Here is a 13,206-nt window from a genome sequence, read left to right as displayed (position 1 = left end):
TCCGAAGCGTGTGCCGTCAGCCGACTGCTTCTTTACACAATGCAGACTCACCATGCAGCCACCCACAGCTGCAACGTCGGAGGACAACGCAGCTCTGGGCAGTTTACAGGCAAGCCCACAGGCGCCCAGCCTGACTACAGGGGTCGCTGGTGCACAGTGAGCCGAGGACACGCTGGCCGACCTAACTCTCCCTCCCCCTGGGTGGTTCTCGGCCAATTGAGTGCCGCCCCCTGGGAGCTCCCGTCCTCAGTCGGCAAAGGAATAGCCTGGACTCAAACCGGCGACGTCCAGACTATAGGGCGCATCCTGCACGCCACGCGGAGCACCTTTATGGGATGCGCCACTTGGGAGCCCCACAATTTTTTATTACTCAGTGAAATGTATAGTTAATTAAAGCTAAACGCTTAAAGAATAAACCGCCATTATCTTTAAATCAACTTTAGGGCACGGCATATGCATAATTAATAAGAACAGACATCAGGAACGCTTGAAAGCGGGGTCAAAGTTAAGTGCAAGACTTTACATGCTAAATGAACCCCACAGCTGTCATGGGGCTCAGCTTTGTTGTGTCCACTTTTCTAAAGGCTTTATTACCATACAAGCATGGTGCTCCGGAATGCCTACCCAGCATTTAATTAAGCAGTAGACCCCTGATTAGAGTGCATTACCGGCGAGTAGAGGGGACCACGCTGGGAAGGTTGCACTGACAAGGTCATGTTGGATAATCAGGGTTTTACTGTGTAAGAAATCTGTAAATAGTGCCTTTGTTTTTTTAGAAAAGTTAAGCAAATCACCCTGTCAATTTGAAAAGAAGCTACATACTGTATAAACCCTTGTTAGTTGATCCTTTTAATGTGCTATTATGAGATATACAAAAGCCAATTTTTTGCATGTTTTTTTTTTAATTTTATATAATATAATATATATATATATATATATATATATATATATATATATATATATATATATATATATATATACATATAAATATATATATTTAAATGAATAGATCAATACAATTGCAATACATGAAATGCCCATATTGTGAGACGGATGCAGAAGCGTCTCACCTGCTTCTATTTGCTGAATACAAAATTTTAACAACCAGTCTGACCTGTAGCTTTAGTAAAACCCTAGGAAAGAAATCTGTATATTAAGGGCCTAGAATATAGAGTAGTACTGAAACAACAAGAAGCCTAAAGTTCTCTAAACATTTGCCTAATTTTTCGAGTGATAAAAAAACAACATTGAGAAAGATGATTTCCCATTTAAAGTTTCCTTGGATAAAGAGGTCTGGCAATTAAATAAACCATAATAATAATAATAATAATATTACTACTACTAATAATGTAGTTTATTTTGTAATGAGTGTGCTGCATGGAAGCTGAGTGGGTCTGTGTGTATCCGCAGGAACGCATCATCGAGAGGCTGAAGGAGCACAGGGATCGGGACGAGCGTGAGAAGACAGAGGAGATCGACAGCAACAAGAAGGAGCTCAAAGAACTGAAGGAGAAGGTCAGCCAGCTGCAAGGAGACCTCTCCGACAAAGAGGTGGGTACAGCACAGCACAGCACAGCATGGCACAGCACAGGCAGGCGTGCCCCACCTGGGATACAGGAGCAAATCACAGGTGGTCCTTGAAATGTCCACAAAACAATGCAACTGCATCTACTGCAACTCCCAAATCATTACTCTGCTACTATCTAACACATTAACAGGGATGGAAATCAGACTCCCAGTGCATAGTAGATTCACCCATCCACGTCTTACTACGAGCTTGATTAGCCACAGTGTATAGGTAACAAATCCAGGTGTGTATAAAAAAAAAAAAACAGGAATGGATCAAACTGCTAAACAATAATGGGAGTCTTATTTCCATCCCTGCATTAAACAAATAAAACCTGTTATCCAATGCCATTAATTCTGAAGATAATTCAGTATATTTCAATGATCCTTCATCTGCGAGAGAGAGAGCAGTCTAGTGTCTGTACCCATTGTTCATTGGCCTCAACGAGGGGTACCCAACTATATCTGCAGAAACCTGATCAGTTTATGAATCCCTCATGAAGGAAGGAGACACAAGATTAGAGGCAGCATTATCAGATCAATAGGAGCAGCACTAAAAGGTGACTTGGGTCACTAAGTATATGGCGTAAAGGGTGTAGATGAAGTGAGTCGTGTATTCACTTGTTGACGCTTTAGAAATATAAATCAAGTGACGTGGTTACATTAATCAGGCTTTAAGAATCATTTTCCGACCTCGTTTTTATTTTGCCCCTTTTGAAAATCATGCTGTTAATATTAACATTCATTATTTAAACAATGTTAAGAGGAATTCCTAAAAACAACTTCCAAGAACAGTACCCTGCCTCCATCCTATTAAATCTCTTTAAAACCACAGTGTCTCCCTAGAGTTTCCATTTTAATACTAAAATGTGTTACTCTGTCTGAGCCATCGATAAGTCTACATGTAATTTAAAGTTTAAAGGTTCTATTCATTTACTAACAAGCTCCCTTTTCTACACCCCCTCCAACCTCCCCAGACTTCTCTTCTGGACTTGAAGGAGCGCGCCTCGTCCCTGGCTTCTTCTGGCCTCAAGAAGGACTCCAAGTTGAAGAGTCTGGAGATAGCGCTGGATCAGAAGAAAGAGGAAATCCTCAAACTGGAAACACAACTTAAAAAGGTAATGCCGCTGTGCTAATGTGGGAACCACTGTCAACGGATTCAAATTCCATTCCATTTGAAGAGTGGAAGGCACCAGTCGTGTTGTTCACTATATCAACCAAAGCTAACCAAGCCACTTAACCCAGGAGTCCAGGCCCAGACGCGGGGTCCTTGACCATTTGCCACACACTATAGGATATTCATTACACTTTTAAAATACATTGTCCTAACAAAATAATGTAAGGAAAATTTGACTTAATATCAGTTACGGTGATTTCAAAAGTTATCACTTTTTCCTCTATAAAAGATGCACATGTTATGGATTTTGTTTTTTTGATAATGGTGCTGTTTTTCTAAGCTATTAGTGAACTAAAATTACCATCTTGTACATTAATGTCACATTAAGGAACGCAGAGACGTTAAAACACATGAGTCATAAGAAAAACAGCTATTGGTTATGCTACCAAGAAAAAACTTGGTAGCTAAAATTCCCAGAAGTCCTCAGTAACCAATCACTGCTTTTCCAATTACTCGTGTGTTTTCAATATCAATGCAATATTCAAGTGACCTCCACAAGTGGAACGCAGGTATGTACCAGAAGTGATGACATATCTTCAAGGAGCGATAATCAATCAAATACGCTTTTACCATAATTCTTGCATTTTTTATACTGGAAAATGTGAGATCTCTGAAGAGATGGCAATACGTATTAAGTTATGATTTACTGGAATTGTTTTGGTAGCTCTCTCTACTTTTAAATTGGTGACAGTTTATCAGTGGAGATCAGGATTGAAAACATTCTCCTAATCTATGAGAAGAAATCAGCTTGTCATCTCCCTGAGGGATATGAGTAAACTCGCTCCCCATCCACTGAGCTCTGATTCCTTGCCGGGAAGATGTCTTCATTGCCGCCGGTTGAGCGGGGTGAGGTCCCTCCCCTCCCAGCCTCGGGAGTGATGAGTGGAAGCAGAGTGTGGGAGCACCCGCCCTGCACTCAATCACACTGCAAGAGCAGAGTAATTCATTTTGGCAGGGAGACGTCGTTTCTGTAAATGCTTCAGGCAGCGGGCCGGGCTCTCCGAGGCTGCAGGGAGGTTAAGGGTGAGCAGAAACAAGCTCCTGTTACAGAATACACAAACTCCACAATTAAAGGCAGCGTTTGATTGATTTTATAAGGGAATCCGAGGAGAGTTGTGTGCTTGCCAAGCACAGGTGTGTATCCAGAACTGGCTACTGTACTTTTTTCATGTTAGTATATTCTTTAAAAAAAGAAATATTCAAATATTCTTTAATTTCAATTTGCTGCAAATCAAAAGTATATTTCATACCAGTAATTTCTTAATTCTGTTCTATAAAGGAATATGGACATTTTTACCATGTTTGTTTGAACTCATTTTTAATTATCCAAAATGAACCTTAATCGATGGGGTGATAGTTTTCTTTTCGGGATCCTAGCACCCCAATACGATCGCTAATTTAAATAATTCACATCTGCTTGGTAACAGTTAAAATTGGGGCCTGACAAACCAAGACCAACGGGACAAAAAATGGATATTTCATTCAACAGAGTTGTGAGGTATAATAATCAAATGACCTATGAAGTAATAATCAATTCATTATAAATATTGTGCTATCCACAGTAATGTCTTTATTCTATCCCTTCTCAACTTAACTTTTTTGTGAAGTTTTACCAGCTGTTTAAGTGCTAGATTTCAATTCTCGAATGAGGGAATTTTCAGTGGAAAGCTCAGCTGTGCTACAGTATCAGTAATTCACTGGCGCGGTCATGGTACTTCATTAATAATTGACCTTGTTTCTGACACAGTTACTAAGGGTTTCACAGAGGGCTGCCTTTTTTCTTTTTACTTTTTTCAAAAAAGAAAGAGCAAATTGAGAAATACAGCTGGTGGATCATGAGGACGTGTTCTAGAGAGCCTAGAGCAGTTAGCTGCTGTTACTAGCTTGCCATACAAATTCAGCTGTTGTTCAAACGTTTTCTTCTTAATATATTTGAGAGTGAATCAAGTATCACAAGGAGGAAACTGACAATTTGGATGATCAGATTTTAAACCATGTTTCATGCACCACATTGCAAAAAAAAGAAAATTAGCATAATTTTATTTGTTGGACACATATGTCCCTTGTACCTTAAAGGAAGGATTCATGACACTTCAAAAGAGCCACTTTGTGGAATGCAATGAGATGTATATGGCTCAAGAAAACTTTGGTCAAACATGCCAAAAATAAATAATTCGGTAAAGATGGTGGATTCAGAAGGGTTAATCCAGGCTACTGTGTTTAGTATTATGTGTTCAATGGCAATTGACAAACCTAAGCCCTGTTAGGTTTGTCAATTGCCATTGTTTAATAAGTTCATTACTGTACAGTATTTCTTAAGAAATGTGTTAAACTGGATCCTATAGTACATGTTGTTTAATAAGAACCTTGTGTTTAACTTTCTTCACTTTATGAATGAGCCATACTGTCCCCAACCCCTAATATACTGTATATACTGTGCCTTAACTAGTGCCTTTTTTTTTAAAGACAGACTCTGTTTAGTCATTGTTCTCTATACTTTTTGTCCTCTCTCCTTTTTACCTCCTTTTCTCTCTCTCTCTGTCTCCTCCTGCCTTTTTTTTCTTTCTCCAAAAGCACACTGAGCTCTTGTCAGGCCATCCCTCCAAACTCGTAAGTGCCTCACAATTTGAATCTCCATTGCCTGCTCCATTGTGATCCTCTGATTGCATCTTCTCACATCCCCTCCCCTCTGCCTGTGTGTCTGTATGTGTGAACTGGGATACAAGCTTAAGTACAAGTGACACCATGCTTGGGTTGGGGGGCGTCAAAAAATCCAGAAGATCATCTGACAATAGCAGACGATTTCAAACCAGAAAACATGTAGCCCTCAAGCCTTATTCAACCAGAATATTTTCAAAAACAAGAATGGGTTGGAGTAAAGCCTATGTGAATCTAAATAGGCTTTTTAATTGATCAAAGCCAACTGGTACAATTTAATCAATTTATATTTGAATCAATTTAACAAACCTGGTTGAGTTTATTCGGATAAACTCCTTAAAATAGACTGGATTTATTGAACCAGCTTCTTTGTCCTGGTGTTTTTAAAGCTTAATGTAAAATTAACTTCTGATAGTCTGAAACCTGGTTCAATAACTGAAGATGGAAGTGTTGCCCAGTGATATTAATCAATTATCATACAGTTGGTTTTATCTCTGCACCATGTTTCCTTAAAAATAAATACAGGGTAGGTAAAAAAAAAAAACAGAAAAAAATCACTATGCTTGCCAAGTCACACGTGCTTGCAGTATACATCATATTAAAGTTGTATTCAAGAACTATCCATTGTTTTCATGACAAAAAGGGAAAAGCCTTACTGGCCCACGTTTCATAAAATATTTATAAGCACTCTTTAAAAGCATTTCTTAAAAAAGATTTGTGAATCGGATTAAGGTAGGGTTTTAACATTGAGACAACGTAAAAGTAGCTTGAAAAAACAAATAAACAAAAAAAAACAACTGTTTACAGTCTTAATTTTAATGATGTCATCGAGTGGTTCTTATTGCAAATACTGAAAACCCCTGTGTTACTGTGCTTTGATCTGAGTTAGAATAAGCTTATTCGGTTCTATTTGCCTGCCTTAGACCCAGGCTAGATCAACCCAATCTATCTGTTAGTTATTTTTAAAACCTTTCCTTAGCCCTACCTTAAGAGCCAGCGCCATCTAGTGCACAGGTAGTGAAGATCAAGTTTATTTTTTGTAATTCTGACACTACACAGGTTTCCATTAGATGGCTCTAAATTCTACAAAATCACCTAGGCTCATCTATTTGCAACAGACAGGACTTGCATATATGTATCTGTAGCACTGCACACAGAAATACACATTTGAAAACACAGTACCTCCTACCCTGCAAATAGGAGTCTGCTTTTAAAGGCTGCTGTCAGAAACGTGCCCAAGCTTTTCAGACAATATTCAGAGTGTGTTATTTGGCCCCCGAAATGGAAAATTCTGCAACTATGCCCAGACTTTTAATAAGTAAAAAATTAAAGGTCCTTAAATGTCTACTTTAATAATAATAATAATACATATAATGCCTAGCAGTGCTGAACACACGAATTCCTGGCAGCATGTTACAGCTGGGGCTGCATGATACTGTACGTAACTTAGTAACTGTACTTCTTTTCCAGTTAATTAATTTTGAGCATTAATCAAGACGGGAAGCTCCCTGCCAGCTGAAAAGGGGACCACGTGCATTAATAACCTTTCTGAGATCCTGTGCAGCCTGGCAAGAGAGGAGCTTTCATACAGTGCAAATAAATACTTTTACTGCCACTGCTGTGTTAAATGTGCCTTATTACTGGTAAACAATGAATTTAGTTATTCTATACTTCACTACAATGTCTTGGCTATGACTGTGAGCCAGTGCTGTGCTGAAGAGTCAGGTCCATCAGTTTTAATCAGAGGTTTCTTTCTCTTTTAGTCTATCCTGGATTTATAGCTGTTTTATTTGGGATAGGGCCCATTTGTTGTTTTTTGCTTTTGAGAAAACAATGTTTTGCTTTAAGTAAATTCTTCAACCCTTTTTAGTGGTATCCAAAAAACATAATCTGGGAAAGGTTTTTAAGCCGGGAATATTTCCTAACAACAAAACAGGACATCTTGCAGTGGAAAAGTTCAGTAAATTTGTTGTACTAACGTGCAAAGAAACACCAATATACAGTAAAAGTACAGTGCGTATTGAGAGTCCAACCACCGGTTGCAGGACTGTGATAGGGGGTTGTGGGTTATCCGCGGATAGACGTGTACTTTGTGGTATTTAAATTCCCTAAACTAATACCTGCTCCTTGTAGGTTAAAATCCTGCCCTTATCCTGGTTCCACACACGTTGTTGGAGGTTTGATTTACTTTATAAAGACAGGTTTGTTGTCCGTGATGGCATGGCATGGCCAGTCCTGGTCCTTGGCTTGTAGCCCCGGGGAGTGGACACATCCACCAGCCAGTCCCAGGATTCCCTATAAACACACCCGGCTGGCAACACATCTCCGGCGGAAGAGTCTGGCTCGCAAATTATTTGCAGCAATAAACACAAAACGAAAAATCAAACAAAATACACAAAGCATTCTTCGCATGTAAGGCCTCAGCCCTGCCATAAGAACATACTGCACTGAACTTGAAATGCTTTTATAACATGTTTAACCAAATCCGAACCAAGAAATGCATAGAAGATGGACCAGTCCAATCCGAATTAAATTGCATACACAGGGGTAGACCATATCCATTGTGTTAGAAACCTCATACTGTAGGCTGAAATATGCAGATGTGCTTCTGAAATGTGTTGGGGCTCAACGAGACAACTTTTGCTTTTTGATTTTGATTTCCTGACACCTCAGATGAAACACCAACCAGTGGCAAAAAAAAAGATATTTGTTAAAATTGTAACCCTAGATAATACCAGTTACTTTGGAATATATCCTTTTTTGTTGTTTGTTACTGATTGAGTGCTTTTGTGTTCTGGTGTCCCTTCGAACATTCTCAGTGGGTAAAATAATAGAGAATTGATCTCTGCATCGTCTCTCCAGGCCCTGGAATCTGCGATGGAGGCGCGGATGAGCACAGAGCTGTCGGATCGGATCCAGGGCTTGGAGAGGGAGGTGGCACGGCACAGGGACGAGGCCAGCAAGGCACAGGCAGAGGTGGACCGCCTGCTGGAGATCCTGCGGGAGATGGAGAACGAGAAGAATGACAAGGACAAGAAGATCACTGAGCTGGAGAGGTAGGAGTCTGTCTGTCTGTGCCTGTCTGTGTGGGTTTGTCGTGAGTGAGTTTTCAAAGTGAACTGGGATATCACTCACTGAGACCAAGGTCTCATTTATAAGGAGGCATCCTGTTTCAGACACATACCAAGGTTATAAACTTGCACATGCCTGCACCCAGTCCTGCGTTTCAGAACTACCCTCAAGTAGGTCAGTTTTTGAAATGATCAGGAGGCAGGAGTTTATACAATCAGACCCTTATTAAATAAAGTATTCCTCCGCTGTAGCTGCATGAACATCTACTAATATTAAGGCACAGGTAAGACTTATTCATGAGCAGTCAGTTCAGAGTAGATTAAGCAGGGGCCTGGATGCACCTGGTCATTTCAATAATACCTAAACACTGGTAGTTCTGAAATCCAGGACTGGGTGCAGTACTAGTGTGAAGTTTTACTTAACCCTGAATACAGTATAAATATAACATATAAGAGACACCATATCACTTTACCAGTAGTCAGTCTGATATATATATATATATATAGTTGATTTAATAGTTGTTTTGATTCCAAAAAAACAATATACATGCCAAACTCAGACAGGTTTGGAGGAGTCGATGATTCTGAACCTGTGTGCACTAGAATACAATTAAAATCCCTAACCCGACTTCAGTTCCAGGTGGGCTTGTATGCAGGATATATAGAGAAGGTTTGGGGATCAAGTCCTCAGATAGGTAGCTTGAGTCCAATTACATGCCTATAACTAAGCTATAGCTAGATAGATAGATATTTATAGAGAGATAGATAGTTATATGGTTTACTGGAATGAACTCTGTTTTTGTGATGACCAGACTGAAACATTTACAAGAGCGCTAACAGAGCTTGTTTGGTTCAGTATACAGTTCAGTAGGGCACAATGTATAGAACCAGGTTTCCAAAGACATTTTATAACAAAATGAGGTAACGTATGGTGGTTTTATAAACTGACCAAAAAAGACTGATTTAGATATTGATCAGATGGCTTTAAATGAGATTAAAACATGCATTTAATGCTCAATGCTGATGACAGAATGATGTTCTGTTGGAAGTCAGCTGGCCTCTAGTGGTTAGCACCTGGGAGGTTGGTTAATAGTTTCTAGCTGGGAATAAGGTTGAATCAATTTTAAAATGACAGTGCGACACGTATGCAGCATTACAATTGCTTTCAGTGGCATTTGTTGAAATGCAATAATTTTGATACTTACGTTTTCTTTTTGCATGAAGAATTGTGTGTGTAAACTAAGAAAGGTTGCATGCTAGTTATCACAGTGGTTTTGCAGAGGGGGAGTTTGATAATACACTAGCCTTTCACCTCTGGAGGTCAAGTAACAAGTGAAACTGAACTGCTCCCTCACCCCTGAGAGAAAGGGTGGCTCCTCCAGTCCTGCCCAGTCCAGGGCAGGCTTAAGGCAGGGAGATTTAACTGCTCCCTCACCCCCAAAGAGAAAGGGTGCTCCCTCCAGTCCAGAGCAGACTTGAGGCATGGAGACTGACTTGCTCCCTCACCCCCAAAGAGAAAGATTGCTCCACTGAGGCATGCTCTCTGGGCAACAACCTGGATCTTTTCAAACACATGGTAACTTCCAAAGCCAATAAGAGGGTGGGTGGGTACAAAAGCAGGTTACAAGCCTAACAGCCAGTAAAACTGTTGATGTCCCATCGTGATCGTATGTTTGTTGCTTTTGCTGCGGAGCGGAGCTTGTGATTCTTGTCTCTTCTCACTGTACTAACTCTTGTGCTCTCTGTGTCCATGTATGTGCGTTGCCATCTTGTTGCTCTTTTGTGTTTTTTGTGTCTCTTTAACCTTTTCGTTTGGCCATGTGTCTCTACCCGTCCCTCTCCATGCCCTCCCTCGACCGTCCACACCTCAACTGTGTGTTTGTGTTTGTGTTTGTGTGTGTCTCTTTTCTTCCCCCTCCGACATGTCTATCCTTCAGAAAGCAAGCTCCCTGCACCGCTCAGGCTCACCAGCAGGTGGCAGTGCCGGCCCCACAGCACATGGGGGGGTTTGTGTGGGACTTCTTTGGAAAGTGAGTCTGAGATACATGGAGCTTTTGGCTGCATGCTGACCTGTTTAAGCTTCCCTGGCAGTGATGGAAACCAGACTCCTGTTGCATAGCAGTTTCACCCATTCCAGGTTTTACTATGTGGCCGATTAACCCCAGTGCATAAGTAACAAGCTTAGGTGTGTCTTATTTAACTCGTAGTAAAACCAGGAATGGATCAAACTGCTCTGCAATGTGTTCCCTGGCCTTCCCCTCCCCTCCCAACACTGCTGCTTTGTTGTTTAAAAAAAAAAAAATGTTGCACAGAAAACACTGTGATGTTTTAATCAGTATACAGGATTGTTCAAAATCCGCTTGACTAGTTCAGTAGTCCATAGCAATCCGTAATCAGAGGCAGTAGAAACAGGTGTGTGATGGACGCAGGTGAAAACAAAGTTCAGACACTGGAGGAAAAATATACATTTCTACTACAAGCACCCAGCAGTGCCCTCTATAAAGTGCTGCAAGGCACTTTTTCGATATGAAAAAATGCCCAGTTTGAATGTTGCTTCACGACCGCAACCCACTAACCGATCAAGAGGACCAATGTCCTGCTACTGGCATCTTTTCTCTCATGTAACCTTGACAACAAGCTACTTTCTCTGCCTGGACTCTCAAGGCGCGTGATCGGAATGGCTGAAGTTGCCCCTCCCTAACCTGGCAGGACTGCAAAGAGCAACTCAGCACTCTGTGGGTTCCCAGGCATAGAGTAAGCAGGATTCAAACACACCCTTGCATGACTCAACCTGCAATCCGAGTGCCAATGCTTATACTAGGTACCCCAGTGGTAAGTTAACTGTAAATAAAATCCATAATGTAACAAAACAATGTAAGACTTGTATAAAATATTATACAATATACATGAATTACAATGGTCAATAAGTAGCAGTTAGTAAAACTGAATATAAGTATTTATTTATTGTAAGAACAGTCCATAAGTGACTGACGTCTACTTTCACCGTGCTTTCACTTGTAGGTCCTTCCTGAATGCAGTGTTACAATGCAGGTTAGCTTGCTCTTTCCACGTAGTGTAGGGCAGGCTGTACAGACGGGCAGTCCTGACCTCAAGAGACTGCATGGTAGGGGGATTGTGTGGATAAACACTTCTTAAAGCAAGGCATTGCAGGGGAGGCATTACCTGGGCTGTGTCTTAAAGGGATACTTTCAGTCATCAACCATCAGGCATTACAGTTGTCGCTCTAGTGGTCTTTTTTAAAAGGGTAACAAAGAAAATGTTGATGGTAACTGTGAGACGTGCACTTTTATGGCCATCCCTCATCCATCATCTATCTTGTAGGGTTGTTGATGCCAAGGAAAGGGAGCACACTGCAGTAGCCTTTCCTGCAATTATTTTAGTTTTAATTTGACCTGCATGTAAAATACATAATAATTTTTGCTTGAGTGGACAAAAAATATGTGTATATAGTCAGCATGATAAATGAGTGTAGCAATTGAATTAAGACCCAGCACAGTTTATTACAGGGATCACCAGATAAGACAGACAGGAAGTGGAATTGGAAAACTATATCTCATGGTAGAGTTACAACAGAGGCCCTGCAACAGTATCTCCCCAAGCCTATAAATATGCACAGAGCAGACTAAGGAAATCCTGAGAGCAGTAAAAAGTTTGAAAGGGATGAGACTTCCCTTGACACTTTGTCCTCCATGTATTCTTAGTGAGCTGCAGCAGGTCCACATCCTGCAAGTGCAAGGAGCAGCACATTTCATGGTTCGGTAATGAAACGCGAAGGTCCTGTAGATCTCAAGGGCTAGGGTGACTCACTGAAAAGGAGGGAGCAGTGTACATGGATTTCACATTGCATTCAAATATCACTGTAGCACTTCAGCACACCTGACCTTGAGAGTTTGACAGGGTCTCGCTCTGATGAGGCACTGTCGATCCTGCTAGCAGGGCTGTGATGCGTTGACACATGACAATTCAGTTCTTTGCCTTGTGTTTTAGCCTCTTGTGACTCCTGGTAACAGAGCTATACAGAGGTGTCCTCCTATGCACGTACGTCAGGCTTTTTACTTTACATATCTAGATAACGGGCAATCCAATTGGGATGAAACTTAAAATGTGGTCAATTTGCCATAGAGGCACATTTTAAAGAAATGGAAATCGTCCAAAAAGATTATTTTTTTGTTTTCAGTAAAACCAAGCCGTGTCCCTCCATGGTTCCTTGATACAGTCCAGTACGGGTCTTCATCACTGCCTGTCACCTGTCTTTGCATGGCGTGCTTGTCTCTTTTCCATGTGATTTCAGAACAAAGTCAGTCACTTGCTGCTGTATCTCTTCTGTGCTGCTTGGCTATATTTAGGTGATTCAATGAATTAATTTTTTGGTGAAATCCAGAGGAGTGTACATGTTTTTGCCCTATGGTTTGAGTAAACAAAAAAGTTCTGGAAAATAATGACCACTATCATTAATTTATTTAATACCCGGTAAATCATGCTGCTAGTCTATAGCTTAGTTTTTTTTAGAAAAAAAAAACAAAAAAAAAAAAACATGGCTCCAAGTTGAAGATGCAGTGGAGTGCCAAGATCTTTTTTTATATTTAAAGTAAGAATCTGTGAAGAGTGCTGTGTTACATGTATCAGTAAAACAATGTGTAATCATGGTAAGAACGATGTTCAGATCATCATAACCTTGATCGTTCATTCAAATAAGACCCTCCCTGACATTTT

At 40.6% G+C, this 13,206-nt stretch overlaps 1 protein-coding gene across 15 annotated transcripts in view; it reads left to right on the top strand.

Annotated features, from left to right (window-relative positions):
- The window catches only part of LOC117419463 (ELKS/Rab6-interacting/CAST family member 1), a 357,387-nt gene that overhangs the window by 111,655 nt on the left and 232,526 nt on the right, over positions 1-13,206 (top strand). For 9 of the 15 annotated variants that reach the window (XM_058986434.1, XM_058986437.1, XM_058986439.1 and 6 more), the window contains 3 exons: positions 1,411-1,551; positions 2,544-2,684; positions 8,264-8,457. In XM_058986434.1, the coding sequence (XP_058842417.1) occupies positions 1,411-1,551; positions 2,544-2,684; positions 8,264-8,457 (476 nt within the window). Of the gene's footprint in view, positions 1-1,410; positions 1,552-2,543; positions 2,685-5,317; positions 5,354-8,263; positions 8,458-13,206 lie in introns of all 15 variants that reach the window. The other 6 variants (XM_058986432.1, XM_058986433.1, XM_058986436.1 and 3 more) reach the window with 1 other exon arrangement.

This window comes from Acipenser ruthenus, chromosome 14, assembly GCF_902713425.1.
Source record: "Acipenser ruthenus chromosome 14, fAciRut3.2 maternal haplotype, whole genome shotgun sequence".
Taxonomy (NCBI): domain Eukaryota; kingdom Metazoa; phylum Chordata; class Actinopteri; order Acipenseriformes; family Acipenseridae; genus Acipenser; species Acipenser ruthenus.
The sequence above is the reverse complement of the archived record's forward strand: the minus strand, read 5'-3'. Positions and strand labels throughout refer to the sequence as shown.